This window comes from Procambarus clarkii, chromosome 53, assembly GCF_040958095.1.
Source record: "Procambarus clarkii isolate CNS0578487 chromosome 53, FALCON_Pclarkii_2.0, whole genome shotgun sequence".
In the NCBI taxonomy this organism is placed as follows: Eukaryota; Metazoa; Arthropoda; class Malacostraca; order Decapoda; family Cambaridae; genus Procambarus; species Procambarus clarkii.
This window is the reverse complement of record NC_091202.1, coordinates 20021311-20048729: the sequence shown is the minus strand read 5'-3', so window position 1 is coordinate 20048729 and position 27419 is coordinate 20021311. Positions and strand designations below refer to the sequence as shown.

The 27419-nt window shown below is 53.4% G+C and overlaps 2 protein-coding genes across 9 annotated transcripts in view; one reads left to right on the top strand and one right to left on the bottom strand.

Moving 5' to 3' along the window:
* LOC138352350 (adenylyl cyclase-associated protein 1-like) overlaps window positions 1-27419 on the bottom strand; it is a 299780-nt gene that overhangs the window by 114576 nt on the left and 157785 nt on the right. The window contains exon 1 of one of the 8 annotated variants that reach the window (XM_069304754.1): window positions 22994-23156. The exons of 5 other annotated variants lie outside the window; for them this stretch is intronic. Coding sequence is in view for 1 of the 3 variants with exons in the window: in XM_069304745.1 (XP_069160846.1) it covers window positions 1436-1442 (7 nt within the window). In the remaining 2 variants the exon portion in view is untranslated. Of the gene's footprint in view, window positions 1-1435; window positions 1458-20102; window positions 20241-22993; window positions 23157-27419 lie in introns of those variants that run through there. 2 more of the 8 variants (XM_069304749.1, XM_069304745.1) reach the window with 2 other exon arrangements.
* LOC138352420 (basic proline-rich protein-like) lies at window positions 15975-22153 on the top strand. Its single transcript, XM_069304906.1, has 2 exons — window positions 15975-16564; window positions 20707-22153. Exons 1-2 carry the CDS (start codon window positions 15975-15977, stop codon window positions 22151-22153), a joined length of 2037 nt encoding a protein of 678 aa, XP_069161007.1.

Genomic DNA, 27419 nt, shown 5'->3' with positions numbered 1-27419 from the left:
GCTGGTGACCCAAGATGAGACGCCCCACTCCCACAGCTGGTGGCCCAAGATGAGACGCCCCACTCCCACAGCTGGTGGCCCAAGATGAGACGCCCCACTCCCACAGCTGGTGGCCCAAGATGAGACGCCCCAGTCCCACAGCTGGTGGCCCAAGATGAGACGCCCCACTCCCACAGCTGGTGGCCCAAGATGAGACGCCCCACTTCCACAGCTGGTGGCCCAAGATGAGACGCCCCAGTCCCACAGCTGGTGGCCCAAGATGAGACGCCCCACTCCCACAGCTGGTGGCCCAAGATGAGACGCCCCAGTCCCACAGCTGGTGGCCCAAGATGAGACGCCCCACTCCCACAGCTGGTGGCCCAAGATGAGACGCCCCGCTCCCACAGCTGGTGGCCCAAGATGAGACGCCCCACTCCCACAGCTGGTGGCCCAAGATGAGACGCCCCACTCCCACAGCTGGTGGCCCAAGATGAGACGCCCCACTCCCACAACTGGTGGCCCAAGATGAGACGCCCCACTCCCACAGCTGGTGGCCCAAGATGAGACGCCCCACTCCCACAGCTGGTGGCCCAAGATGAGACGCCCCACTCCCACAGCTGGTGGCCCAAGATGAGACGCCCCACTCCCACAGCTGGTGGCCCAAGATGAGACGCCCCACTCCCACAGCTGGTGGCCCAAGATGAGACGCCCCACTCCCACAGCTGGTGGCCCAAGATGAGACGCCCCACTCCCACAGCTGGTGGCCCAAGATGAGACGCCCCAGTCCCACAGCTGGTGGCCCAAGATGAGACGCCCCACTCCCACAGCTGGTGACCCAAGATGAGACGCCCCACTCCCACAGCTGGTGGCCCAAGATGAGACGCCCCACTCCCACAGCTGGTGGCCCAAGATGAGACGCCCCACTCCCACAGCTGGTGGCCCAAATGCCTTGATTTACTAGATGAAAACCCCGCCCCACAGTACATAATTTTCAGATGAAATACTGACCAGAAATCTTTCCCCAATAATTGGAAAAATTTAGTACGTATGTGTGTATGTATGTGTATAGTTGTGTATATGCATATGAATATAGGTATATATATGTATGTGTATGAATAACTCAATAAATAATAATAATAAAGAGCCTTAAACAGAATAACGTGTGTGGAAGCATCGGAGTGTCTATATATGAATGCTTCACAGTATTCATCTATGGACATCCACATATGGTGAAACACACGTGAAGAACCTCTCACACACTCACAGCTCCCTGACAAGAGGGAGCCAGCTTAGCTTAGCTGCCAACACCCACACATGGTGTCAGCAAGGCGGACAGCCCGCCTGCTTTCATACCTCTCACTGTATTCCCCACTTCTATACTTCCCTTCACCTATGCCTCTCCTTCCTCTTTACTAAGAGAATAAACATAAGGCGAGTTGAAAGAGCCAATGTTTACCACTCATCTGATAGGGACTCTCCACGTCCCATGAAGCCCCGTGTGAGTGTGTCCAGGCCGGCTCCTTGAGCAGGGTAAACGAGGCTCCGAAGGAAGGCAAGAAGGAACAAGGAAGAAACAGTGAAGAGACAGCTCGTCTTGGAGACAGACGCGGCCATGAGGAAGGCCAAATGGAACGTCTTTCCTACAGCCTGGTGGCTGTGGGACACCAAGCCGGGAAAGTGTAAGGTCGTGGTGGTGTAGGAGGGCCGCGTGCTGCAGTCTGACCTTGGTACACACAGTGCTTCAAGACGAGCCCAATCGTCTTCCCACCTGTACAGGCGAGAGGCGAGGAGATAGCAACGGTACCGTTATCTCTCCTTGTGCTCAAGCGCCGCTTTGTTCAGTCAATGTTGCACCACTGTACACGTCAGTTATCTTGCACCACTGCACACGTCAGTTATCTTGCACCAGTACACACGTCAGTTATCTTGCACCAGTACACACGTCAGTTATCTTGCACCAGTACACACGTCAGTTATCTTGCACCAGTACACATGTCAGTTATCTTGCACCAGTACACACGTCAGTTATCTTGCACCAGTACACATGTCAGTTATCTTACACCACTGTACACGTCAGTTATCTTGCACAAGTACACACGTCAGTTATCTTGCTCCAGTACACACGTCAGTTATCTTACACCACTGTACACGTCAGTTATCTTGCACCACTGTACACGTCAGTTATCTTGCACCACTGTACACGTCAGTTATCTTGCACCACTGTACACGTCAGTTATCTTGCACCACTGTACACGTCAGTTATCTTGCACCACTGTACACGTCAGTTATCTTGCACCACAGGAATATGTTGCAAACCGCCTTGCATGAGGTGGTCAGTTGCAGGGCGTGTGATCAGAGCCCAATACACTCGACCCTCGGGGCAACACAGAGCCCAATACACTCGACCCTCGGGGCAACATTTACAAATGTAAACAAATATCCGGATGGGCGCCTTCCGCAGCGACCTGGGGCCTGATTCACCATATCCGGATGGGCGCCTTCCGCAGCGACCTGGGGCCTGATTCACCAAGCAGTTACGCAAGCACTTATGAACCTGTACATCTTTCCTCAATCTTTGACGGCTTTGGTTACTTTTATTAAACAGTTTACAAGCATGAAAACTTGCCAATTAACTGTTGTTATTGTTATAAACAGCCTCCTGGTGCTTCAGGGCTCATTAACTGTTTAATAATTGTAAACAAAGCCGCCAAAGACTGGGAAAAGATGGACAGGTTCGTAAGTGTTTGCGTAACAGCTAAAATTGTCCATGATTGAAGCTATAATAATTATATATATGATCAATATGCACAACAAATACTCATGTGGGTATCCCGGCCTCAGTGATGACCCTGGCCTCTAGTTATTGACCCCATGACCTCACAATATGTTCTTACTCAATACTCAACACATCAATTGTAGCGACGCCTCCATTACTCTTAAGATCACGCTCTACAAAATAATGAGCAGGAGAGAGAGGAAGGCAGCAGCAGGAGGCAGGACCCGCCACAACTCTCCACTAAGACAGGCGGGAGAGAGGAAGGCAGCAGCAGGCAGAAGAAGGCAGCAGCAGGATACCTGGTTGATACCTGGTTGATGGGGTTCTGGGAGTTCTTCTACTCCCCAAGCCCGGCCCGAGGCCAGGCTCGACTTGTGAGAGTTTGGTCCACCAGGCTGTTGCTTGGAGCGGTCCGCAGGCTCACATACCCACCACAGCCCGGTTGGTCCGGCACTCCTTGGAGGAATAAATCTAGTTTCCTCTTGAAAATGTCCACGGTTGTTCCGGCAATATTTCTTATGCTCGCTGGGAGGACGTTGAACAACCGCGGACCTCTGATGTTTATACAGTGTTCTCTGATTGTGCCTATGGCACCTCTGCTCTTCACTGGTTCTAATCTACATTTTCTTCCATATCGTTCACTCCAGTACGTTGTTATTTTACTGTGTAGATTTGGTACTTGGCCCTCCAGTATCTTCCAGGTGTATATTATTTGATATCTCTCTCGTCTTCTTTCTAGTGAGTACATTTGGAGGGCTTTGAGACGATCCCAATAATTTAGGTGCTTTATTGCGTCTATGCGTGCCGTATATGTTCTCTGTATTCCCTCTATTTCAGCAATCTCTCCTGCTCTGAAGGGGGAAGTGAGTACTGAGCAGTACTCAAGACGGGACAACACAAGTGACTTGAAGAGTAAAACCATTGTGATGGGATCCCTGGATTTGAAAGTTCTCGTAATCCATCCTATCATTTTTCTGGCTGTCGCAATATTTGCTTGGTTATGCTCCTTAAACGTTAGGTCGTCAGACATTATTATTCCCAAATCCTTTACATGCTGTTTTCCTACTATGGGTACATTTGATTGTGTTTTGTACTCTGTATTATGTTTAAGGTCCTCATTTTTACCGTACCTGAGTACCTGGAATTTATCACTGTTAAACATCATGTTATTTTCTGATGCCCAGTCGAAAACTTTATTAATATCAGCTTGAAGTTTTTCAATGTCCTCAGCCGAGGTAATTTTCATACTGATTTTTGTGTCATCTGCAAAGGATGATACGAAGCTGTGACTTGTATTTTTGTCTATATCTGATATGAGAATAAGGAAAAGCAGCGGTGCAAGGACTGTACCCTGAGGTACAGAGCTTTTCACTGCACTTGGACTAGATTTTATATGGTTGACCGTTACTCGCTGAGTCCTGTTTGACAGAAAACTGAGTATCCAGCGTCCTACTTTACCGGTTATTCCCATTGACTTCATTTTGTGTACTATCACGCCATGGTCACATTTATCGAAGGCCTTTGCGAAGTCCGTGTATATCACATCAGCATTCTGTTTCTCTTCTAATGCCTCAGTGACTTTGTCGTAGTGCTCAAGTAGCTGTGAGAGGCACGATCTTCCCGCTCGAAATCCATGTTGGCCTGGGTTGTGAAGGTCATTGGTCTCCATGAAATTGGTGACCTGACTCCTAATCACTCTCTCAAATACTTTTATGATGTGCGATGTTAGTGCAACTGGTCTATAATTTTTTGCCAATGCTTTGCTCCCTCCCTTGTGTAGAGGGGCTATGTCTGCTACTTTAAGTGCATCTGGTATCTCCCCCGTGTCTAAGCTCTTCCTCCACACTATACTGAGTGCCTGTGCTACCGGCACTTTGCATTTCTTTATAAATATTGAATTCCATGAGTCTGGACCTGGGGCCGAGTGCATGGGCATGTTTTCAATTTCTTTTTCAAAATTTAGTGCACTCGTGTTTATATCAGTTATATTTACAGGGGTTTGAATATCCCGCATAAAGAAATTGTCTGGATCTTCCACCTTCATGTTGTTTATTGGAGTGCTAAACATGTCCTCATACTGCTTTTTTAGGATTTCACTAATTTCTTTGTCATCCTCCGTGTATGAACCTTCACTTGTACGAATAGGTCCAATACTGGCAGTGGTTTTTGCTTTTGATTTCGCATATGAGAAGAAATATTTTGGATTTTTCTTTATTTCCTGAATTGCTTTCTGTTCTAACTGCCTTTCTTCAGTTTCATATGAGTGTTTCAATTGGAAGAGAGAGAGGAAGGCAGCAGCAGGAGGAGGCAGGACCCGCCACAACTCTCCACTAAGACAGGCAGGAGAGAGGAAGGCAGCAGCAGCAGCAGGAGGCAGGACCCGCCACAACTCTCCACTAAGACAGGCGGGAGAGAGGAAGGCAGCAGCAGGAGGAGGCAGGACCCGCCACAACTCTCCACTAAGACAGGCAGGAGAGAGGAAGGCAGCAGCAGCAGGAGGCAGGACCCGCCACAACTCTCCACTAAGACAGGCAGGAGAGAGGAAGGCAGCAGGAGGAGGAGGAGGCAGGACCCGCCACAACTCTCCACTAAGACAGGCAGGGGAGAGAGGAAGGCAGCAGCAGGAGGAGGCAGGACCCGCCACAACTCTCCACTAAGACAGGCGGGAGAGAGGAAGGCAGCAGCAGGAGGAGGAGGCAGGACCCGCCACAACTCTCCACTAAGACAGGCGGGAGAGAGGAAGGCAGCAGGAGGAGGAGGAGGCAGGACCCACCACAACTCTCCACTAAGACAGGCGGGAGAGAGGAAGGCAGCAGGAGGAGGAGGAGGCAGGACCCGCCACAACTCTCCACTAAGACAGGCGGGAGAGAGGAAGGCAGCAGCAGCAGGAGGCAGCAGGACCCGCCACAACTCTCCACTAAGACAGGCGGGAGAGAGGAAGGCAGCAGCAGGAGGCAGCAGGACCCGCCACAACTCTCCACTAAGACAGGCGGGAGAGAGGAAGGCAGCAGCAGGAGGCAGCAGGACCCGCCACAACTCTCCACTAAGACAGGCGGGAGAGAGGAAGGCAGCAGCAGGAGGCAGCAGGACCCGCCACAACTCTCCACTAAGACAGGCGGGAGAGAGGAAGGCAGCAGTAGGAGGAGGAGGCAGGACCCGCCACAACTCTCCACTAAGACTGGCGGGAGAGAGGAAGGCAGCAGCAGGAGGAAGCAGGACCCGCCACAACTCTCCACTAAGACAGGCGGGAGAGAGGAAGGCAGCAGCAGGACCCGCCACAACTCTCCACTAAGACTGGCGGGAGAGAGGAAGGCAGCAGTAGGAGGAGGAGGCAGGACCCGCCACAACTCTCCACTAAGACTGGCGGGAGAGAGGAAGGCAGCAGCAGGAGGAAGCAGGACCCGCCACAACTCTCCACTAAGACTGGCGGGAGAGAGGAAGGCAGCAGCAGGAGGAAGCAGGACCCGCCACAACTCTCCACTAAGACTGGCGGGAGAGAGGAAGGCAGCAGCAGGAGGAGGCAGGACCCGCCACAACTCTCCACTAAGACAGGCGGGAGAGAGGAAGGCAGCAGCAGGAGGAGGAGGCAGGACCCGCCACAACTCTCCACTAAGACTGGCGGGAGAGAGGAAGGCAGCAGCAGGAGGAAGCAGGACCCGCCACAACTCTCCACTAAGACTGGCGGGAGAGAGGAAGGCAGCAGCAGGAGGAAGCAGGACCCGCCACAACTCTCCACTAAGACTGCTGAATATTCACGTAGCGTCTTTAATCCGGGAAGACGCTACGGAAGACTTCACTCTTCCAGAGGAGTGACTGTTGCCTCCGTGTCTCCGTGTCCTCCGTGTCTCTGTGTCCTAGTGTCCTCCGTGTCTCTGTGTCCTAGTGTCCTCCATGTCTCTGTGTCCTCCGTGTCTCTGTGTCCTCCGTGTCTCCGTGTCCTAGTGTCCTCTGTGTCCTCCGTCTCCTCGTGTCCTCCGTGTCCTAGTGTCCTCCGTGTCCCCGTGTCCTCGTGTCTTCCGTGTCCTCGTGTTCTCCGTGTCCTCCGTGACCTCGTGTCCTCCGTGTCCTCGTGTCCTCCGTGTCCTCGGTGTTCTCGTGTCCTCGTGTCCTCCGTGTCCTAGTGTCTTCCGTGTCTTCCGTGTCTTCCGTGTCCTCGTGTCTTCCGTGTCCTCGTGTCTTCCGTGTCCTCCGTGTCCTCCGTGTCCTCGTGTCCTCCGTGTCCTCCGTGTCCTCGTGTCCTCCGTATCCTCGTGTCCTCGTGTCCTCCGTGTCCTCGTGTCCTCCGTGTCCTCTGTGTCCTCGTGTCCTCGTGCCACACACACCTTTACCACGCATCATTATCACGTAAATTGCATGAAGCGACTGCAACATCAGGACCAACTCTTGCAATTGTAAATGGTCATTGGAACCAGGTTGAGTGACCCGTGTCTCAACCAGGCAGTGTGTGGTACAGCTGGTAGCGTGAGGTACAGCTGGTAGTGTGTGGGGTACAGCTGGTAGTGTGTGAGGTACAGCTGGTAGTGTGTGGTACAGCTGCTAGCGTGAGGTACAGCTGGTAGTGTGTGGGGTACAGCTGGTAGTGTGTGTGGTACAGCTGATAGTGTGTGTGGTACAGCTGGTAGTGTGTGGTACAGCTGGTAGTGTGTGTGGTACAGCTGATAGTGTGTGTGGTACAGCTGGTAGTGTGTGGGGTACAGCTGGTAGTGTGTGGTACAGCTGGTAGTGTGTGGGGTACAGCTGGTAGTGTGTGGGGTACAGCTGGTAGTGTGTGGGGTACAGCTGGTAGTGTGTGGGGTACAGCTGGTAGTGTGTGGGGTACAGCTGGTAGTGTGTGGGGTACAGCTGGTAGTGTGTGGGGTACAGCTGGTAGTGTGTTGGGTACAGCTGGTAGTGTGTGGTACAGCTGGTAGTGTGTGGTACAGCTGGTAGTGTGTGTGGTTCAGCTGGTAGTGTGTGAGGTACAGCTGGTAGTGTGTGAGGTACAGCTGGTAGTGTGTGAGGTACAGCTGGTAGTGTGTGAGGTACAGCTGGTAGTGTGTGAGGTACAGCTGGTAGTGTGTGAGGTACAGCTGGTAGTGTGTGAGGTACAGCTGGTAGTGTGTGAGGTACAGCTGGTAGTGTGTGAGGTACAGCTGGTAGTGTGTGAGGTACAGCTGGTAGTGTGTGAGGTACAGCTGGTAGTGTGAGGTACAGCTGGTAGTGTGTGGTACAGCTGGTAGTGTGTGAGGTACAGCTGGTAGTGTGTGAGGTACAGCTGGTAGTGTGTGATGTACAGCTGGTAGTGTGAGGTACAGCTGGTAGTGTGAGGTACAGCTGGTAGTGTGAGGTACAGCTGGTAGTGTGAGGTACAGCTGGTAGTGTGTGTGGTACAGCTGGTAGTGTGTGTGGTACAGCTGGTAGTGTGTGTGGTACAGCTGGCAGTGTGAGATACAGCTGGCAGTGTGAGATACAGCTGGCAGTGTGAGGTACAGCTGGTAGTGTGAGGTACAGCTGGTAGTGTGAGGTACAGCTGGTAGTGTGAGGTACAGCTGGCAGTGTGAGATACAGCTGGCAGTGTGAGATACAGCTGGCAGTGTGAGATACAGCTGGCAGTGTGAGATACAGCTGGCAGTGTGAGGTACAGCTGGCAGTGTGAGATACAGCTGGCAGTGTGAGATACAGCTGGCAGTGTGAGATACAGCTGGCAGTGTGAGGTACAGCTGGTAGTGTGAGGTACAGCTGGTAGTGTGTGTGGTACAGCTGGTAGTGTGAGGTACAGCTGGCAGTGTGAGATACAGCTGGCAGTGTGAGATACAGCTGGCAGTGTGAGGTACAGCTGGTAGTGTGAGGTACAGCTGGTAGTGTGAGGTACAGCTGGTAGTGTGAGGTACAGCTGGCAGTGTGAGATACAGCTGGCAGTGTGAGATACAGCTGGCAGTGTGAGATACAGCTGGCAGTGTGAGGTACAGCTGGCAGTGTGAGATACAGCTGGCAGTGTGAGATACAGCTGGCAGTGTGAGATACAGCTGGCAGTGTGAGGTACAGCTGGTAGTGTGAGGTACAGCTGGTAGTGTGAGGTACAGCTGGTAGTGTGAGGTACAGCTGGCAGTGTGAGATACAGCTGGCAGTGTGTGGTACAGCTGGTAGTGTGTGAGGTACAGCTGGTAGTGTGTGAGGTACAGCTGGTAGTGTGAGGTACAGCTGGTAGTGTGAGGTACAGCTGGTAGTGTGAGGTACAGCTGGTAGTGTGTGAGGTACAGCTGGCAGTGTGAGGTACAGCTGGCAGTGTGAGGTACAGCTGGCAGTGTGAGGTACAGCTGGCAGTGTGAGGTACAGCTGGTAGTGTGAGGTACAGCTGGCAGTGTGAGGTACAGCTGGCAGTGTGAGGTACAGCTGGCAGTGTGAGGTACAGCTGGTAGTGTGTGTGGTACAGCTGGTAGTGTGTGAGGTACAGCTGGTAGTGTGAGGTACAGCTGGTAGTGTGTGAGGTACAGCTGGCAGTGTGAGGTACAGCTGGCAGTGTGAGGTACAGCTGGCAGTGTGAGGTACAGCTGGCAGTGTGAGGTACAGCTGGCAGTGTGAGGTACAGCTGGCAGTGTGAGGTACAGCTGGTAGTGTGTGGTACAGCTGGTAGTGTGAGGTACAGCTGGCAGGGTTAGGTACAGCTGGTAGTGTGAGGTACAGCTGGTAGTGTGTGAGGTACAGCTGGCAGTGTGATGTACAGCTGGTAGTGTGAGGTACAGCTGGTAGTGTGAGGTACAGCTGGCAGTGTGAGGTACAGCTGGCAGTGTGAGGTACAGCTGGTAGTGTGAGGTACAGCTGGCAGTGTGAGGTACAGCTGGTAGTGTGAGGTACAGCTGGTAGTGTGAGGTACAGCTGGTAGTGTGTGAGGTACAGCTGGTAGTGTGAGGTACAGCGGGTAGTGTGTGAGGTACAGCTGGCAGTGTTAGGTACAGCTGGCAGTGTGAGGTACAGCTGGTAGTGTGTGGTACAGCTGGTAGTGTGAGGTACAGCTGGCAGTGTGAGGTACAGCTGGCAGTGTGAGGTACAGCTGGTAGTGTGAGGTACAGCTGGCAGTGTGAGGTACAGCTGGTAGTGTGAGGTACAGCTAGTAGTGTGAGGTACAGCTGGTAGTGTGTGAGGTACAGCTGGCAGTGTTAGGTACAGCTGGTAGTGTGTGAGGTACAGCTGGCAGTGTTAGGTACAGCTGGTAGTGTGTGAGGTACAGCTGGTAGTGTGTGAGGTACAGCTGGCAGTGTTAGGTACAGCTGGTAGTGTGTGAGGTACAGCTGGTAGTGTGTGAGGTACAGCTGGCAGTGTTAGGTACAGCTGGTAGTGTGTGAGGTACAGCTGGTAGTGTGTGAGGTACAGCTGGCAGTGTTAGGTACAGCTGGTAGTGTGTGAGGTACAGCTGGTAGTGTGAGGTACAGCTGGTAGTGTGAGGTACAGCTGGTAGTGTGAGGTACAGCTGGTAGTGTGAGGTACAGCTGGTAGTGTGTGAGGTACAGCTGGTAGTGTGAGGTACAGCTGGTAGTGTGTGAGGTACAGCTGGTAGTGTGTGAGGTACAGCTGGTAGTGTGTGAGGTACAGCTGGTAGTGTGAGGTACAGCTGGTAGTGTGTGAGGTACAGCTGGCAGTGTGATGTACAGCTGGTAGTGTGAGGTACAGCTGGTAGTGTGTGAGGTACAGCTGGCAGTGTGAGATACAGCTGGCAGTGTGAGGTACAGCTGGTAGTGTGAGGTACAGCTGGTAGTGTGTGTGGTACAGCTGGTAGTGTGAGGTACAGCTGGCAGTGAGAGATACAGCTGGCAGTGTGAGATACAGCTGGCAGTGTGAGGTACAGCTGGTAGTGTGAGGTACAGCTGGTAGTGTGAGGTACAGCTGGTAGTGTGAGGTACAGCTGGCAGTGTGAGATACAGCTGGCAGTGTCAGATACAGCTGGCAGTGTGAGGTACAGCTGGCAGTGTGAGGTACAGCTGGCAGTGTGAGATACAGCTGGCAGTGTGAGATACAGCTGGCAGTGTGAGATACAGCTGGCAGTGTGAGGTACAGCTGGTAGTGTGAGGTACAGCTGGTAGTGTGAGGTACAGCTGGTAGTGTGAGGTACAGCTGGCAGTGTGAGATACAGCTGGCAGTGTGTGGTACAGCTCGTAGTGTGTGAGGTACAGCTGGTAGTGTGTGAGGTACAGCTGGTAGTGTGAGGTACAGCTGGTAGTGTGAGGTACAGCTGGTAGTGTGAGGTACAGCTGGTAGTGTGTGAGGTACAGCTGGCAGTGTGAGGTACAGCTGGCAGTGTGAGGTACAGCTGGCAGTGTGAGGTACAGCTGGCAGTGTGAGGTACAGCTGGTAGTGTGAGGTACAGCTGGCAGTGTGAGGTACAGCTGGCAGTGTGAGGTACAGCTGGCAGTGTGAGGTACAGCTGGTAGTGTGTGTGGTACAGCTGGTAGTGTGTGAGGTACAGCTGGTAGTGTGAGGTACAGCTGGTAGTGTGTGAGGTACAGCTGGCAGTGTGAGGTACAGCTGGCAGTGTGAGGTACAGCTGGCAGTGTGAGGTACAGCTGGCAGTGTGAGGTACAGCTGGCAGTGTGAGGTACAGCTGGCAGTGTGAGGTACAGCTGGTAGTGTGTGGTACAGCTGGTAGTGTGAGGTACAGCTGGCAGTGTTAGGTACAGCTGGTAGTGTGAGGTACAGCTGGTAGTGTGTGAGGTACAGCTGGCAGTGTGATGTACAGCTGGTAGTGTGAGGTACAGCTGGCAGTGTGATGTACAGCTGGTAGTGTGAGGTACAGCTGGCAGTGTGAGGTACAGCTGGCAGTGTGAGGTACAGCTGGTAGTGTGAGGTACAGCTGGCAGTGTGAGGTACAGCTGGTAGTGTGAGGTACAGCTGGTAGTGTGAGGTACAGCTGGTAGTGTGTGAGGTACAGCTGGTAGTGTGAGGTACAGCTGGTAGTGTGTGAGGTACAGCTGGCAGTGTTAGGTACAGCTGGCAGTGTGAGGTACAGCTGGTAGTGTGTGGTACAGCTGGTAGTGTGAGGTACAGCTGGCAGTGTGAGGTACAGCTGGCAGTGTGAGGTACAGCTGGTAGTGTGAGGTACAGCTGGCAGTGTGAGGTACAGCTGGTAGTGTGAGGTACAGCTGGTAGTGTGAGGTACAGCTGGTAGTGTGTGAGGTACAGCTGGCAGTGTTAGGTACAGCTGGTAGTGTGTGAGGTACAGCTGGCAGTGTTAGGTACAGCTGGTAGTGTGTGAGGTACAGCTGGTAGTGTGTGAGGTACAGCTGGCAGTGTTAGGTACAGCTGGTAGTGTGTGAGGTACAGCTGGTAGTGTGTGAGGTACAGCTGGCAGTGTTAGGTACAGCTGGTAGTGTGTGAGGTACAGCTGGTAGTGTGTGAGGTACAGCTGGCAGTGTTAGGTACAGCTGGTAGTGTGTGAGGTACAGCTGGTAGTGTGAGGTACAGCTGGTAGTGTGAGGTACAGCTGGTAGTGTGAGGTACAGCTGGTAGTGTGTGAGGTACAGCTGGTAGTGTGAGGTACAGCTGGTAGTGTGTGAGGTACAGCTGGTAGTGTGTGAGGTACAGCTGGTAGTGTGAGGTACAGCTGGTAGTGTGAGGTACAGCTGGTAGTGTGTGAGGTACAGCTGGTAGTGTGTGTGGTACAGCTGGTAGTGTGTGAGGTACAGCTGGTAGTGTGAGGTACAGCTGGTAGTGTGTGAGGTACAGCTGGTAGTGTGTGGTACAGCTGGTAGTGTGTGAGGTACAGCTGGTAGTGTGTGTGGTACAGCTGGTAGTGTGTGAGGTACAGCTGGTAGTGTGAGGTACAGCTGGTAGTGTGAGGTACAGCTGGTAGTGTGTGAGGTACAGCTGGCAGTGTGATGTACAGCTGGTAGTGTGAGGTACAGCTGGCAGTGTGAGGTACAGCTGGTAGTGTGTGAGGTACAGCTGGTAGTGTGTGAGGTACAGCTGGTAGTGTGTGGTACAGCTGGTAGTGTGTGTGGTACAGCTGGTAGTGTGAGGTACAGCTGGTAGTGTGAGGTACAGCTGGTAGTGTGAGGTACAGCTGGTAGTGTGTGAGGTACAGCTGGTAGTGTGAGGTACAGCTGGTAGTGTGTGTGGTACAGCTGGTAGTGTGTGTGGTACAGCTGGTAGTGTGTGAGGTACAGCTGGTAGTGTGAGGTACAGCTGGTAGTGTGTGAGGTACAGCTGGTAGTGTGTGGTACAGCTGGTAGTGTGTGAGGTACAGCTGGTAGTGTGTGTGGTACAGCTGGTAGTGTGTGAGGTACAGCTGGTAGTGTGAGGTACAGCTGGTAGTGTGAGGTACAGCTGGTAGTGTGTGAGGTACAGCTGGCAGTGTGATGTACAGCTGGTAGTGTGAGGTACAGCTGGCAGTGTGAGGTACAGCTGGTAGTGTGTGAGGTACAGCTGGTAGTGTGTGGTACAGCTGGTAGTGTGTGAGGTACAGCTGGTAGTGTGTGTGGTACAGCTGGTAGTGTGTGTGGTACAGCTGGTAGTGTGAGGTACAGCTGGCAGTGTGAGGTACAGCTGGTAGTGTGTGAGGTACAGCTGGTAGTGTGTGAGGTACAGCTGGTAGTGTGTGAGGTACAGCTGGTAGTGTGTGTGGTACAGCTGGTAGTGTGTGAGGTACAGCTGGTAGTGTGTGAGGTACAGCTGGTAGTGTGTGTGGTACAGCTGGTAGTGTGTGGTACAGCTGGTAGTGTGTGAGGTACAGCTGGTAGTGTGTGAGGTACAGCTGGTAGTGTGTGAGGTACAGCTGGTAGTGTGTGAGGTACAGCTGGTAGTGTGTGGTACAGCTGGTAGTGTGTGAGGTACAGCTGGTAGTGTGTGAGGTACAGCTGGTAGTGTGTGTGGTACAGCTGGTAGTGTGTGGTACAGCTGGTAGTGTGTGAGGTACAGCTGGTAGTGTGTGAGGTACAGCTGGTAGTGTGTGTGGTACAGCTGGTAGTGTGTGAGGTACAGCTGGTAGTGTGTGGTACAGCTGGTAGTGTGTGAGGTACAGCTGGTAGTGTGAGGTACAGCTGGTAGTGTGTGGTACAGCTGGTAGTGTGAGGTACAGCTGGTAGTGTGTGGTACAGCTGGTAGTGTGAGGTACAGCTGGTAGTGTGTGGTACAGCTGGTAGTGTGTGAGGTACAGCTGGTAGTGTGTGAGGTACAGCTGGTAGTGTGTGAGGTACAGCTGGTAGTGTGTGAGGTACAGCTGGTAGTGTGTGAGGTACAGCTGGTAGTGTGTGAGGTACAGCTGGTAGTGTGAGGTACAGCTGGTAGTGTGTGAGGTACAGCTGGTAGTGTGTGAGGTACAGCTGGTAGTGTGAGGTACAGCTGGTAGTGTGTGGTACAGCTGGTAGTGTGTGGTACAGCTGGCAGTGTGAGGTACAGCTGGTAGTGTGAGGTACAGCTGGTAGTGTGAGGTACAGCTGGTAGTGTGAGGTACAGCTGGTAGTGTGAGGTACAGCTGGTAGTGTGAGGTACAGCTGGTAGTGTGTGAGGTACAGCTGGCAGTGTGAGGTACAGCTGGTAGTGTGAGGTACAGCTGGTAGTGTGAGGTACAGCTGGTAGTGTGAGGTACAGCTGGTAGTGTGAGGTACAGCTGGTAGTGTGAGGTACAGCTGGTAGTGTGAGGTACAGCTGGCAGTGTGAGGTACAGCTGGTAGTGTGAGGTACAGCTGGTAGTGTGAGGTACAGCTGGTAGTGTGAGGTACAGCTGGTAGTGTGAGGTACAGCTGGTAGTGTGAGGTACAGCTGGTAGTGTGAGGTACAGCTGGTAGTGTGAGGTACAGCTGGTAGTGTGAGGTACAGCTGGTAGTGTGAGGTACAGCTGGTAGTGTGAGGTACAGCTGGTAGTGTGAGGTACAGCTGGTAGTGTGTGAGGTACAGCTGGTAGTGTGTGAGGTACAGCTGGTAGTGTGAGGTACAGCTGGTAGTGTGAGGTACAGCTGGTAGTGTGTGAGGTACAGCTGGTAGTGTGAGGTACAGCTGGTAGTGTGAGGTACAGCTGGTAGTGTGAGGTACAGCTGGTAGTGTGAGGTACAGCTGGTAGTGTGAGGTACAGCTGGTAGTGTGAGGTACAGCTGGTAGTGTGAGGTACAGCTGGTAGTGTGAGGTACAGCTGGTAGTGTGAGGTACAGCTGGTAGTGTGAGGTACAGCTGGTAGTGTGTGGTACAGCTGGTAGTGTGAGGTACAGCTGGTAGTGTGAGGTACAGCTGGCAGTGTGAGGTACAGCTGGCAGTGTGAGGTACAGCTGGTAGTGTGTGAGGTACAGCTGGCAGTGTTAGGTACAGCTGGTAGTGTGAGGTACAGCTGGTAGTGTGAGGTACAGCTGGTAGTGTGTGGTACAGCTGGTAGTGTGTGGTACAGCTGGCAGTGTTAGGTACAGCTGGTAGTGTGAGGTACAGCTGGTAGTGTGAGGTACAGCTGGTAGTGTGTGGTACAGCTGGTAGTGTGTGGTACAGCTGGTAGTGTGTGGTACAGCTGGTAGTGTGTGGTACAGCTGGTAGTGTGTGGTACAGCTGGTAGTGGGCAGCTTTAAAATAAATTACCTTTCAAGGTGAACATTTGGAGAGCAACAGTCGCAGTTAATGAGGAATTGGCACCAGGAGAAGGTAGTGAGGGGGGGGGGGAGGTGAGGGAGAGGGGGGAGAGGTGAGGGAGAGGGGGGGGGAGGTGAGGGAGAGGGGGAGAGGGAGGGTGGAGGGGAGAGGGAGAGAGGGGAGAGGGAGAGAGGGGTGAGGGAGTAGGAGGTAAGGAAAAGAGGGAGTGAGGTAAGGAAGAGGGGAGTCATTACACAAGCAAAAGGTGATGAAGGTAACGCAGACAGACACAAGTGGGATGCCCCAAGGCTCGTCCTGGGACCCCTACCCTTCCTGGAGCTCAGGAACCACCTACCCGAAGGAGTGAGCGCGTTCATACCAATGTCTGTACCCAACACATAGGTAACTATGAACGGAAAAACAGGTGGAGGACTGCAAAGAAGACCCCAGACATTCTCCAAGACTGGGCAAACAAATGGTTGCTAGTATTCAACCCTAACGAGTGTAAGGTGATAACAATTCAGAAAAGACTACCTACCTTTGTGTTAGGTAGATAGGTCTTGTTAACATCATTTGGGGGAAGACAACTACAGGGACCTCTGAGAGAGATCTGGGAGAGGACACCTGTCCAACACTCACACCAGAGGCACACACAAACAACGAAACATCAGCATCGTGTGAAACGCTGCCCAAGACCATAATGATCCTTAGAAACCTCAATCACAACTTTTCAAGGCAATCTACACAGTCATTGTTTGGTAAACGACGATATATGCAACACCGATTTGAAATCCTTGTAATAAACCAAAATTTTATAACCAGTGAGGATTGTAACAAGATTACTGGCAGAGCCGGGAGACGGGAGAGCCGTGAGGAAGGGGTTAAGGAACTGCGACGACGGGAGAGCCGTGAGGAAGGGGTTAAGGAACTGCGACGACGGGAGAGCCGTGAGGAAGGGGTTAAGGAACTGCGACGACGGGAGAGCCGTGAGGAAGGGGTTAAGGAACTGCGACGACGGGAGAGCCGTGAGGAAGGGGTTAAGGAACTGCGACGACGGGAGAGCCGTGAGGAAGGGGTTAAGGAACTGCGACGACGGGAGAGCCGTGAGGAAGGGGTTAAGGAACTGCGACGACGGGAGAGCCGTGAGGAAGGGGTTAAGGAACTGCGACGACGGGAGAGCCGTGAGGAAGGGGTTAAGGAACTGCGACGACGGGAGAGCCGTGAGGAAGGGGTTAAGGAACTGCGACGACGGGAGAGCCGTGAGGAAGGGGTTAAGGAACTACACCAAAGGTGCCTGGAGGACACAAGAGAGGGGGACATGATCACACAAGATAGTAGGTAAGGTGGAGAAGACTCGCCTCCAAGTTGAGAACAAACAGGACCCGATGACCTCACTAGCCGCAGCACATGTAAAGGAGTAAGAAATTTCAGGAAATATTGGTATTAGTTGTGGAAGTGTCCATCCACAACTTTGATGCCAGAGTTGTCCAAGACTTGGAATGTGAGAAAAGTTCACTAATAACACAATGGCTACAAGGCGGCGGCTCATAAGCCAGCCACAAAAAATGCTCTTCAACACTTTAACATCAAACATGGTCTCAGGTTCATGCTTTAATTACACTAGTTTAGTGAGTTACACCACGTATGCGCGCACGCACACACGTACGCATATACGCACACGCACGCACGCACCCGGAATTCCTGAAACCAGCAACTTCACGAACAAGAAAACACAGAATCAAGTTAAGTAAACAAAGGTGCCGAAAAAAATTAGAAAGTTTTATTTCAGAAAGAGAGAGGAAGACGGTTGGAGCAAGCCGGGCGAGGTGGTGGCGGCGGCCAAGACCGTAGTACTTTCATAGCGTTATACGACAAAGAGTCCTGGGAAGACGGGACACCCCGAGCGTAGCTCTCATCCTGTAACTACACTTAGGTAATTACAGAAGGAAACGGACACGGATGACATACACTAAAACAACGTTGAACGAACGTAAATGGCTGTGAACGTTTTAGAGTAATACTGAACAAATGGGATGGAGTAGAGACTGATGAGTAACTCGATAACTTGTTTCAAAGGTAGACAAGATAAGACAAGATAAGAAACAGGAGACCAGAGACTCTCCGCAGGAGACAACCCCACAGCATGAAAGCCGGAGCTCAAGAGTTCGCGCTCGACCCTGCAAACATATTTGTGTGTACACACACACACACACAATCTGGAAGACAGAAGAGTAAGGGGAGACATGATCACTACCTACAAAATTCTCAGAAGTATTGATAAGGTAGATAATGATAAACTGTTTAACACGGGCGGTACGCGAACAAGTGGAAACTGAGTACCCACATGAGCCACAGGGTCGTTAGAAAGAACTTTTTCAGTGTCAGAGTAGTTAACAGGTGGAATGCATTGGGCAGTGATGTGGTGGAGGCTGACTCCATACACTGTTTCAAGTGTAGATATGATAGAGCACAGTAGGCTCAGGAACCTGTACACCAGTTGATTGACGGTTGAGAGGCGGGACCAGGGAGCCAGAGCTCAACCCCCGCAAGCACAACTAGGTGAGTACACACACCAAGACCATTACACTGGCTATAACTGATGAAAATACTTGAGTAAAAGAGTGAAGGTGGACCCATGTTGGGTGATGTTGGCCCATGTTGGGTGATGCTGGCCCATGTTGGGTGATGCTGGCCCATGTTGGGTGATGCAGGCCCATGTTGGGTGATGCTGGCCCATGTTGGGTGATGCTGACCCATGTTGGGTGATGCTGGACCATGTTGGGTGATGCTGGCCCATGTTGGGTGATGCTGGCCCATGTTGGGAGTGCTGCCCTACCCACCACCTCCACCAGACGCTGACAGCACACACACACTGTAAGAGACACAGTACCCGCTACTCTCCTGCCTCAGCTTGACAGCTTACCAACACAAGAGTCAGCTGTCATCTCGAGACAAATATGAAAACAAAAAACCGCATATAATCACATTTCCTGTTTTCGGTTTCATTCACAAGAGAAAAAGAAATTAGCAAGACCATAACTGGAGGAAATCATTCAGCGCCTAACATACTGAATGTTTCCCCTTCAAGCTTATCAAAAGCAAGCTGTGTTTGTCATTTAAGGAGTAACTAAGAAAATGTGGAATATATTCATGGAGGAATGTGAGGGAAGAATGACTTACGACCTCAATAATTACAACAGTGAAAGTAGGGAAATGCCAGCGAACTACACTACCATCAGCAGACACACACACACTGGTGTTATTGGTCACACTGCTTAGTGTGTCGAGGACGGCAGCGTTGTCACACTGCTTAGTGTGTCGTGGACGGCAGCGTTGTCACACAGCTTAGTGTGTCGAGGACGGCAGTGTTGTCACACAGCTTAGTGTGTCGTGGACAGCAGCGTTGTCACACTGCTTAGTGTGTCGTGGACAGCAGCGTTGTCACACTGCTTAGTGTGTCGTGGACGACAGCGTTGTCACACTGCTTAGTGTGTCGTGGACGACAGCGTTGTCACACTGCTTAGTGTGTCGTGGACGACAGCGTTGTCACACAGCTTAGTGTGTCGTGGACGACAGCGTTGTCACACTGCTTAGTGTGTCGTGGACAGCAGCGTCGTCACACTGCTTAGTGTGTCGTGGACGGCAGTGTTGTCACACAGCTTAGTGTGTCGTGGACAGCAGCGTTGTCACACTGCTTAGTGTGTCGTGGACAGCAGCGTTGTCACACTGCTTAGTGTGTCGAGGACGGCAGCGTTGTCACACTGCTTAGTGTGTCGAGGACGGCAGCGTTGTCACACTGCTTAGTGTGTCGTGGACGGCAGTGTTGTCACACTGCTTAGTGTGTCGTGGACAGCAGCGTTGTCACACTGCTTAGTGTGTCGAGGACAGCAGCGTTGTCACACTGCTTAGTGTGTCGTGGACAGCAGCGTTGTCACACTGCTTAGTGTGTCGAGGACGGCAGCGTTGTCACACTGCTTAGTGTGTCGAGGACGGCAGCGTTGTCACACTGCTTAGTGTGTCGTGGACGGCAGTGTTGTCACACTGCTTAGTGTGTCGTGGACAGCAGCGTTGTCACACTGCTTAGTGTGTCGAGGACAGCAGCGTTGTCACACTGCTTAGTGTGTCGTGGACAGCAGCGTTGTCACACTGCTTAGTGTGTCGAGGACAGCAGCGTTGTCACACAGCTTAGTGTGTCGTGGACGACAGCGTTGTCACACTGCTTAGTGTGTCGAGGACAGCAGCGTTGTCACACTGCTTAGTGTGCCATAGACGGCAGCGTTGTCACACTGCTTAGTGTGTCGTGGACGACAGCGTTGTCACACAGCTTAGTGTGTCGAGGACAGCAGCGTTGTCACACTGCTTAGTGTGTCGTGGACAGCAGCGTTGTCACACTGCTTAGTGTGTCGAGGACGACAGCGTTGTCACACTGCTTAGTGTGTCGAGGACGACAGCGTTGTCACACAGCTTAGTGTGTCGTGGACGGCAGCGTTGTCACACAGCTTAGTGTGTCGTGGACAGCAGCGTTGTCACACAGCTTAGTGTGTCGTGGACGACAGCGTTGTCACACTGCTTAGTGTGTCGTGGACGACAGCGTTGTCACACTGCTTAGTGTGTCGTGGACAGCAGCGTCGTCACAGCTTAGTGTGCCATAGATGGCAGTGTCGTCGTTTTCTGTAGCACACCTCCACCACCACCGGGGAGACAGAGCCGCTCTGTGCTCCCAGCCTCCAGGACCCACAGGGGCTCCCCCACCACCACCAATACTCACCAGGACTATGACTCCCACTATTGACACTATACAGGTGTGGCAAGTGTCAAGTATACTCACCAGGGGTGTGGAGACGGGGCCTAGAGGCTAGGGAGAGAGAGTGAGGGAGCGAGAGGCAGCAGGCAGCACTGAGGCAGCAAGGAAACTGCCACCATAGATGATGGTAGCCCTACCTACAGCTAATTCCGTCCTCCAGTTTATGTTGGTGGTGGCTGGAGCTGGGCGGTAGTGTGGGTGTGCCTGCGGGGTGTGGGGGAGGGGCTGGCACCCTGCACCAGTATCGGTGCCCGTGCTTGCTTCACTCGCCTCCTATAATGCACCACCACAGAAAACTAATTCTGTATTTATATAACTACAGATGAACAAGTTTCTTATATTATGAAACTCACTAGAAATACTGTGCCAAACTGTGCCAAAGGGGCGACTGTGCCAAAGGGGTCAAGGGTGCCTCTGTGACTGCCTCCCACATTGTCTTCTACAACCCTTAAGGTCCAAGATGCATCACCCCTTCAATAATAACTATTACCAAAACTTGGCATGGATTTGCGGCGTGAATATATGTTCTTGGAAGTTTTCTCTTGCGTGAATGTGACAAGATAATGAAAACGGGGATGAGAATGTCATAGTCTACGGTTCACTGTCCAGTCGCGTTTTCCTTTATTAGAAGCACTATAGAGACCGACCAGCCGGCCCTCGACCCGGGGCGGCCTACCAGCCCTCGACCCCCTCGACCCGGGGCGGCCTACCAGCCCTCGACCCCCTCGACCCGGGGCGGCCTACCAGCCCTCGACCCCCTCGACCCGGGGCGGCCTACCAGCCCTCGACCCCCTCGACCCGGGGCGGCCTACCAGCCCTCGACCCCCTCGACCCGGGGCGGCCTACCAGCCCTCGACCCCCTCGACCCGGGGCGGCCTACCAGCCCTCGACCCCCTCGACCCGGGGCGGCCTGCCAGCCCTCGACCCCCTCGACCTGGGGCGGCCTACCAGCCCTCGACCCCCTCGGCCCGGGGAGGCCTGCCAGCCCTCGACCCCCTCGGCCCGGGGCGGCCTGCCAGCCCTCGACCCCCTCGACCTGGGGCGGCCTGTCAGCCCTCGACCCGGAGCGGCCTGCCAGCCCTCGACCCCCTCGGCCCGGGGCGGCCTGCCAGCCCTCGACCCCCTCGGCCCGGGGCGGCCTGCCAGCCCTCGACCCCCTCGGCCCGGGGCGGCCTGCCAGCCCTCGACCCCCTCGATCTGGGGCGGCCTACCAGCCCTCGACCCCCTCGGCCCGGGGCGGCCTGCCAGCCCTCGACCCGGAGCGGCCTGCCAGCCCTCGACCCGGAGCGGCCTGCCAGCCCTCGACCCCCTCGGCCCGGGGCGGCCTGCCAGCCCTCGACCCGGAGCGGCCTGCCAGCCCTCGACCCCCTCGGCCCGGGGCGGCCTGCCAGCCCTCGACCCCCACGACCTGGGGCGGCCTGCCAGCCCTCGACCCCCACGACCTGGGGCGGCCTGCCAGCCCTCGACCCCCACGACCTGGGGCGGCCTGCCAGCCCTCGACCCCCACGACCTGGGGCGGCCTGCCAGCCCTCGACCCCCACGACCTGGGGCGGCCTGCCAGCCCTCGACCCCCACGACCTGGGGCGGCCTGCCAGCCCTCGACCCCCACGACCTGGGGCGGCCTGCCAGCCCTCGACCCCCACGACCTGGGGCGGCCTGCCAGCCCTCGACCCCCACGACCTGGGGCGGCCTGCCAGCCCTCGACCCCCACGACCTGGGGCGGCCTGCCAGCCCTCGACCCCCACGACCTGGGGCGGCCTGCCAGCCCTCGACCCCCACGACCTGGGGCGGCCTGCCAGCCCTCGACCCCCACGACCTGGGGCGGCCTGCCAGCCCTCGACCCCCACGACCTGGGGCGGCCTGCCAGCCCTCGACCCCCACGACCCGGGGCGGCCTGCCAGCCCTCGACCCCCACGACCCGGGGCGGCCTGCCAGCCGTCGACCCCTACGACCTGGGGCGGCCTGCCAGCCCTCGACCCCCACGACCTGGGGCGGCCTGCCAGCCCTCGACCCCCACGACCTGGGGCGGCCTGCCAGCCCTCGACCCCCACGACTCGGGGTCTACCCATGTCTAAACAATTGCAGTGTGTCAGAGCGCCTTTGCCACAGTACCCCATAAAAGGCTGTTACAAAAGTTGGAGCAAGAAGCAGTAAGGTAAGGTGCTCCAGGGAGTGGATAAGGGAATAATGTGAGCAACAGTAAGCAGCGAGTAACTGTGAGGGGGGCGGGGGATTATCTTGAGGTTATCTTGAGATGATTTCGGGGCTTTAGTGTCCCCGCGGCCCGGTCCTCGACCAGGCCTCCACCCCCAGGAAGCAGCCCGTGACAGCTGACTAACACCCAGGTACCTATTTTACTGCTAGGTAACAGGGACATAGCGTGAAAGAAACTCTGCCCATTGTTTCTCGCCGGCGCCTGGGATCGAACCCGGGACCACAGGATCACAAGTGCAGCGTGCTGTCCGCTCGGCTGACCGGCTCCCTCGGCTGCCCGGGGTCGTGAGCGTGGCCAGATGGTGGACAAGGAGGTGGACAAAGACACTATTTAGCACCGGTGGAACACGAACAAGCAAGGGGACACAGGTTGAAGCTCAGTACCTAAATGAGCCACAGAGACGTTAGAAAGATTTTTTCCAGTTGCATAGTTAAAAGGTGGAATGCACTAGGCAGTAATGTGGTGGAGGCTGACTCCATACACAGTTTCAAGTGTTGATATGATAGAGCCCAGTAGGCTCAGGAACCTGTACACCAGTTGATTGACAGTTGAGAGGCGGGACCAAAGAGCCGAAGTTCAACCCCCCCCCCCATAAGTACAACTAGGTTAGTACAGTCACACCACTCACACACGTGACTACACAGTCACACCACACTTCACCTCCCCCTAACTACCCGTCAGCCACTAACAAGCGTCTCACCATGACAGTTGAGCGGGCGCCACCTCTCACCCAGGTCGCGTGAACGGTCACATCTAAGATGGCACTCTTCCGTCTGTAATGGGAAAGGAGTTGATTTCCTCAGAGGGACAATGTAGAGAGAGTCATTCTTCAGACGACTGCGCCGACGGCACTCAAAGGTCACAGGTCAGCCACAGGAAAGGTCAGATGATAGTCTTACCTCCACAGTCGCTCTTTCAGCTCGACTTCAATGGCCTCCATGTGGTTCCTGTCGGGGTTGAGCGCCACTTAAAAGCTGACGAGGCGCTCAAGTCTCAGCAGAGGGAATGGGTTCCCCAGACGCCCTTGTCCAACTGAGCGGGGCTCCTGCTACACGCGGGGCCAAGGCCGACCTGCCAGTAGGCTGCGCTGCAGTAAGTAACGTTCTCTGCTACTTGGGCGGCCGTAATGTTAACGCTGCGTTACTTGGGCGGCCGTAATGTTAACGCTGCGTTACTTGGGCGGCCGTAAGGTTAACGCTGTGTGTTACTTGGGCGGCCGTAAGATTAACGCTGTGTGTTACTTGGGCGGCCGTAAGATTAACGCTGTGTGTTACTTGGGCGGCCGTAAGGTTAACGCTGTGTGTTACTTGGGCGGCCGTAAGATTAACGCTGTGTGTTACTTGGGCGGCCGTAAGATTAACGCTGTGTGTTACTTGGGCGGCCGTAAGATTAACGCTGTGTGTTACTTGGGCGGCCGTAAGATTAACGCTGTGTGTTACTTGGGCGGCCGTAAGGTTAACGCTGTGTGTTACTTGGGCGGCCGTAAGGTTAACGCTGTGTGTTACTTGAGCGGCCGTAAGGTTAACGCTGCGTTACTTGAGCGGCCGTAAGGTTAATGCTGCGTTACTTGAGCGGCCGTAAGGTTAACGCTGCGTTACTTGAGCGGCCGTAAGGTTAATGCTGCGTTACTTGAGCGGCCGTAAGGTTAACGCTGCGTTACTTGAGCGGCCGTAAGGTTAATGCTGCGTTACTTGAGCGGTCGTAAGGTTAACGCTTCGTTACTTGAGCGGCCGTAAGGTTAATGCTGCGTTACTTGAGCGGCCGTAAGGTTAACGCTGCGTTACTTGAGCGGCCGTAAGGTTAATGCTGCGTTACTTGAGCGGCCGTAAGGTTAACGCTGCGTTACTTGAGCGGCCGTAAGGTTAATGCTGCGTTACTTGAGCGGCCGAAAGGTTAATACTGCGTTACTTGAGCGGCCGTAAGGTTAACGCTGCGTTACTTGAGCGGCCGTAAGGTTAACGCTGCGTTACTTGAGCGGCCGTAAGGTTAATACTGCGTTACTTGAGCGGCCGTAAGGTTAACGCTGCGTTACTTGAGCGGCCGTAAGGTTAACGCTGCGTTACTTGAGCGGCCGAAAGGTTAATACTGCGTTACTTGAGCGGCCGTAAGGTTAACGCTGCGTTACTTGAGCGGCCGTAAGGTTAACGCTGCGTTACTTGAGCGGCCGTAAGGTTAATACTGCGTTACTTGAGCGGCCGTAAGGTTAACGCTGCGTTACTTGAGCGGCCGTAAGGTTAACGCTGCGTTACTTGAGCGGCCGTAAGGTTAATGCTGCGTTACTTGAGCGGCCGTAAGGTTAATGCTGCGTTACTTGAGCGGCCGTAAGGTTAACGCTGCGTTACTTGAGCGGCCGTAAGGTTAACGCTGCGTTACTTGAGCGGCCGTAAGGTTAATACTGCGTTACTTGAGTGTAGTTGGTGAACGCCAAGACCCGGATCACCAGCTACGGTGACTCACCACGCGACAAGTTCCGTACTTGTTCCTGTTTCCTCATCTTGCCCACCACCTCCCTCCCCCCCTTACACTCTCCTGGTGTATATTGCTTTGTATACTCCCTCTTGTGGACCACCTCTTGTATCACTGCTGGTATACTCCCTCTTGTGGACCACCTCTTGTATCACTGCTGGTATACTCCCTCTTGTGGACCACCTCTTGTATCACTGTTGGTATACTCTTGTGGGCCACCTCTTGTATCACTGTTGGTATACTCTTGTGGGCCACCTCTTGTATCACTGCTGGTATACTCCCTCTTGTGGACCACCTCTTGTATCACTGTTGGTATACTCTTGTGGGCCACCTCTTGTATCACTGTTGGTATACTCTTGTGGGCCACCTCTTGTATCACTGTTGGTATACTCTTGTGGACCACCTCTTGTATCACTGCTGGTATACTCTTGTGGGCCACCTCTTGTATCACTGTTGGTATACTCTTGTGGGCCACCTCTTGTATCACTGTTGGTATACTCTTGTGGACCACCTCTTGTAACACTGTTGGTATACTCTTGTGGGCCACCTCTTGTATCACTGTTGGTATACTCTTGTGGACCACCTCTTGTATCACTGCTGGTATACTCTTGCGGGCCACCTCTTGTATCACTGTTGGTATACTCCCTCTTGTGGACCACCTCTTGTATCACTGTTGGTATACACACTCTTGTGGGCCACCACTTGTATCACTGTTGGTACACACACTCTTGTGGGCCACCTCTTGTATCACTGCTGGTATACACTCTCTTGTGGACCACCTCTTGCATCACTGTTGGTATACACACTCTTGTGGACCACCTCTTGCATCACTGTTGGTATACACACTCTTGTGGACCACCTCTTGTACTGTTGGTATACACACTCTTGTGGACCACCTCTTGTATCACTGCTGGTATACACACTCTTGAGGGCCACCTCTTGTATCACTGTTGGTATACTCTTGTGGACCACCTCTTGTATCACTGCTGGTATACACTCTCTTGTGGACCACCTCTTGTATCACTGCTGGTATACTCCCTCTTGTGGGCCACCTCTTGTATCACTGTTGGTATACACTCTCTTGTGGACCACCTCTTGTATCACTGCTGGTATACACACTCTTGTGGACCACCTCTTGTATCACTGTTGGTATACACACTCTTGTGGACCACCTCTTGCATCACTGTTGGTATACACACTCTTGTGGACCACCTCTTGTATCACTGTTGGTATACACACTCTTGTGGGCCACCTCTTGTATCACTGCTGGTATACACTCTCTTGTGGACCACCTCTTGCATCACTGTTGGTATACACACTCTTGTGGACCACCTCTTGTACTGTTGGTATACACACTCTTGTGGACCACCTCTTGCATCACTGTTGGTATACACACTCTTGTGGACCACCTCTTGTATCACTGCTGGTATACACTCTCTTGTGGACCACCTCTTGTATCACTGCTGGTATACACTCTTGTGGACCACCTCTTGTATCACTGCTGGTATACACTCTCTTGTGGACCACCTCTTGTATCACTGTTGGTATACACACTCTTGTGGACCACCTCTTGTATCACTGCTGGTATACACTCTCTTGTGGACCACCTCTTGCATCACTGTTGGTATACACACTCTTGTGGACCACCTCTTGTACTGTTGGTATACACACTCTTGTGGACCACCTCTTGTATCACTGTTGGTATACACACTCTTGTGGACCACCTCTTGTATCACTGCTGGTATACACTCTCTTGTGGACCACCTCTTGTATCACTGCTGGTATACACTCTTGTGGACCACCTCTTGTATCACTGCTGGTATACTCCCTCTTGTGGGCCACCTCTTGTATCACTGTTGGTATACACTCTCTTGTGGACCACCTCTTGTATCACTGCTGGTATACACACTCTTGTGGACCACCTCTTGTATCACTGTTGGTATACACACTCTTGTGGACCACCTCTTGCATCACTGTTGGTATACACACTCTTGTGGACCACCTCTTGTATCACTGCTGGTATACACTCTCTTGTGGACCACCTCTTGCATCACTGTTGGTATACACACTCTTGTGGACCACCTCTTGTATCACTGTTGGTATACACACTCTTGTGGACCACCTCTTGTATCACTGCTGGTATACACTCTCTTGTGGACCACCTCTTGTATCACTGTTGGTATACACACTCTTGTGGACCACCTCTTGCATCACTGTTGGTATACACACTCTTGTGGACCACCTCTTGTATCACTGCTGGTATACACACTCTTGTGGACCACCTCTTGTACTGTTGGTATACACACTCTTGTGGACCACCTCTTGTATCACTGTTGGTATACACACTCTTGTGGACCACCTCTTGTACTGTTGGTATACACACTCTTGTGGACCACCTCTTGTATCACTGTTGGTATACACACTCTTGTGGACCACCTCTTGCATCACTGTTGGTATACACACTCTTGTGGACCACCTCTTGTACTGTTGGTATACACTCTCTTGTGGACCACCTCTTGTATCACTGCTGGTATACACACTCTTGTGGACCACCTCTTGTATCACTGCTGGTATACACTCTCTTGTGGACCACCTCTTGTATCACTGTTGGTATACACACTCTTGTGGACCACCTCTTGTATCACTGTTGGTATACACAC